This window comes from Plectropomus leopardus, unplaced genomic scaffold (assembly GCF_008729295.1).
Source record: "Plectropomus leopardus isolate mb unplaced genomic scaffold, YSFRI_Pleo_2.0 unplaced_scaffold10577, whole genome shotgun sequence".
Classification (NCBI taxonomy): domain Eukaryota; kingdom Metazoa; phylum Chordata; class Actinopteri; order Perciformes; family Serranidae; genus Plectropomus; species Plectropomus leopardus.
The window spans coordinates 1-1819 of NW_024611148.1; the positions used below are offsets into that span (position 1 = coordinate 1).

Genomic DNA, 1819 nt, shown 5'->3' on the forward strand with positions numbered 1-1819 from the left:
ATATTTCTTTTGTTGACAAAGTGAACATGTACAATACAACAACCTATGAATTATTACCACATACACTGAAAAGTACTTTTATTCTATGTCTCCATCTGCTGGTGGGCCATCAGGATAACAGTTTGCATAATTTAATGTTAATCCTACCATAGAAGAGACTTTGATCATTTAAATTTGGTGGGGGGCAGATATTTGATATATATTTAAACTTCTATTATTGTGCATCCCTAATTTTCATGATTGTTGTTTCTCTTTAAAGATGCTTGTTTTAAGAGAATAGTAGAATTATTTTCTGAATATTCATGTTTCTGTTTTTTTATTTTTTATTCACAGATGATTGGCAGTTTGAGAGGGGATCTAATTCGTACTTTCTGGGTGACCCCATTCTTTTGGAAGTTTCTGCCATCATCAGTAACCACATGTCACTGCGAGTCTATGTTGACCATTGTGTTGCCACTGCAACTCAAGATGCAGAGGCTACATTAAGATATGACTTTATTGAAAATTTTGGGTGAGCTCCACAACCAAATCTTAAAACTCACTGCCAAGATTGTCATATTCAAAATGATGCTTCTACTTGTGATTTCTTTGGCACCTGTGGTTGGTAATTTTATTTAAAAAAGTAACTTCTCAACCTATTTACTTGAGCTATCACTATAGCTATAAATAAATACATGAGACAGATAATCTGTGAAAAAAATCATATGCCTCTGCCTCTGCTTTCAAAGGCATCTGCAAGAATCCACTGTGTGTAAACGAAAGCAACCAGTCACAGCCGAAGAATCTCTAACATGGCTGTTGATCACATCATCATTCCTTGAGCTGCGGTCAAATGGGTTGCAAACATCACTGATTGAATATAAATCAAGATACTGTTACTGAATTTCCTATTTCTTGCCTCAGATATTTTCCTGAAAGATGTTTTCAGGAGAAGTTTTGGGCCCAAACCATGTATTGGAGCAAATTTTCTAATTTTACAGCTAAACGGTACACTAAAATATGTTTCTGAAAACATTTGCAGTGAGAAATGTGCAATACAGTAACAGAGTGTTGACTTTTGATCAGCGCTGCTTAATTTGAAAATTTGACCGCAGTTTACTTGCAGAGATTGACAGTTGCATAAGAGATTTAGTGGCTCTTATTGGTTGTTTTCCTTCATCCACAGTAAATTCTGGTAAATGAAGCACTAACAGTCGGAGGAGGAGCATGATTTTTTTGAGAATATCTGTTGCATGTACTAAAAGTTTCAGCAAATATCACCTTTTTTTCATAAGTTACCTGTTGAAGATTTAACTTAGTTTTTCAAACATTTTTCTTCTTTTGCGGCCCTAACAGATGTCTTACTGATGCATACCTGACAAACTCCAACTCCCGTTTCCTACCAAGAACTGAAGAACATAAGCTGAGGTTTCAGCTTGAGGCCTTCAGGTTCTACCAGGAACCCAGCAATCAGGTTAGTTAATTATCCTGTCTTTGGCATGCACTTTGGACAACCTTTTAATACAGACACAGTGCAAGACTTACATGTGTTAATTATTCTGATCAATATACATGAGACCTGATCGTATTTCACACTAAACTCCCTTTCTCCCACAGGTCTACATAACCTGCTACGTGAAGGCTGTTCCAGTCGTTTTAGCTGTCAACTCTCAATACAGGGCCTGCTCTTTAATTGAGAGCAGGTATTATGCCAATGATTAATCTAATGTCAGTGTAGTCAGTTATCAGAAAAGGGTGTATAAAACATGAAATGAGGTGCAATGAATCATCTCACTAATTTCATTCCCTTATTTTGAAAATTGCCTCCTTCTCCAGATGG

At 36.3% G+C, this 1819-nt stretch overlaps 1 protein-coding gene across 1 annotated transcript; it reads left to right on the forward strand.

Annotated features, from left to right (window-relative positions):
* The first annotated feature begins 287 nt into the window (after window positions 1–287).
* Window positions 288–1716, forward strand: LOC121963245 (zona pellucida sperm-binding protein 3-like). The gene is made up of 3 exons (XM_042513562.1): window positions 288–511; window positions 1336–1453; window positions 1597–1716. Exons 1-3 carry the CDS (start codon window positions 303–305, stop codon window positions 1699–1701), a joined length of 432 nt encoding a protein of 143 aa, XP_042369496.1. The 5' UTR covers window positions 288–302; the 3' UTR covers window positions 1702–1716.
* Window positions 1717–1819: the final 103 nt, after the last annotated feature.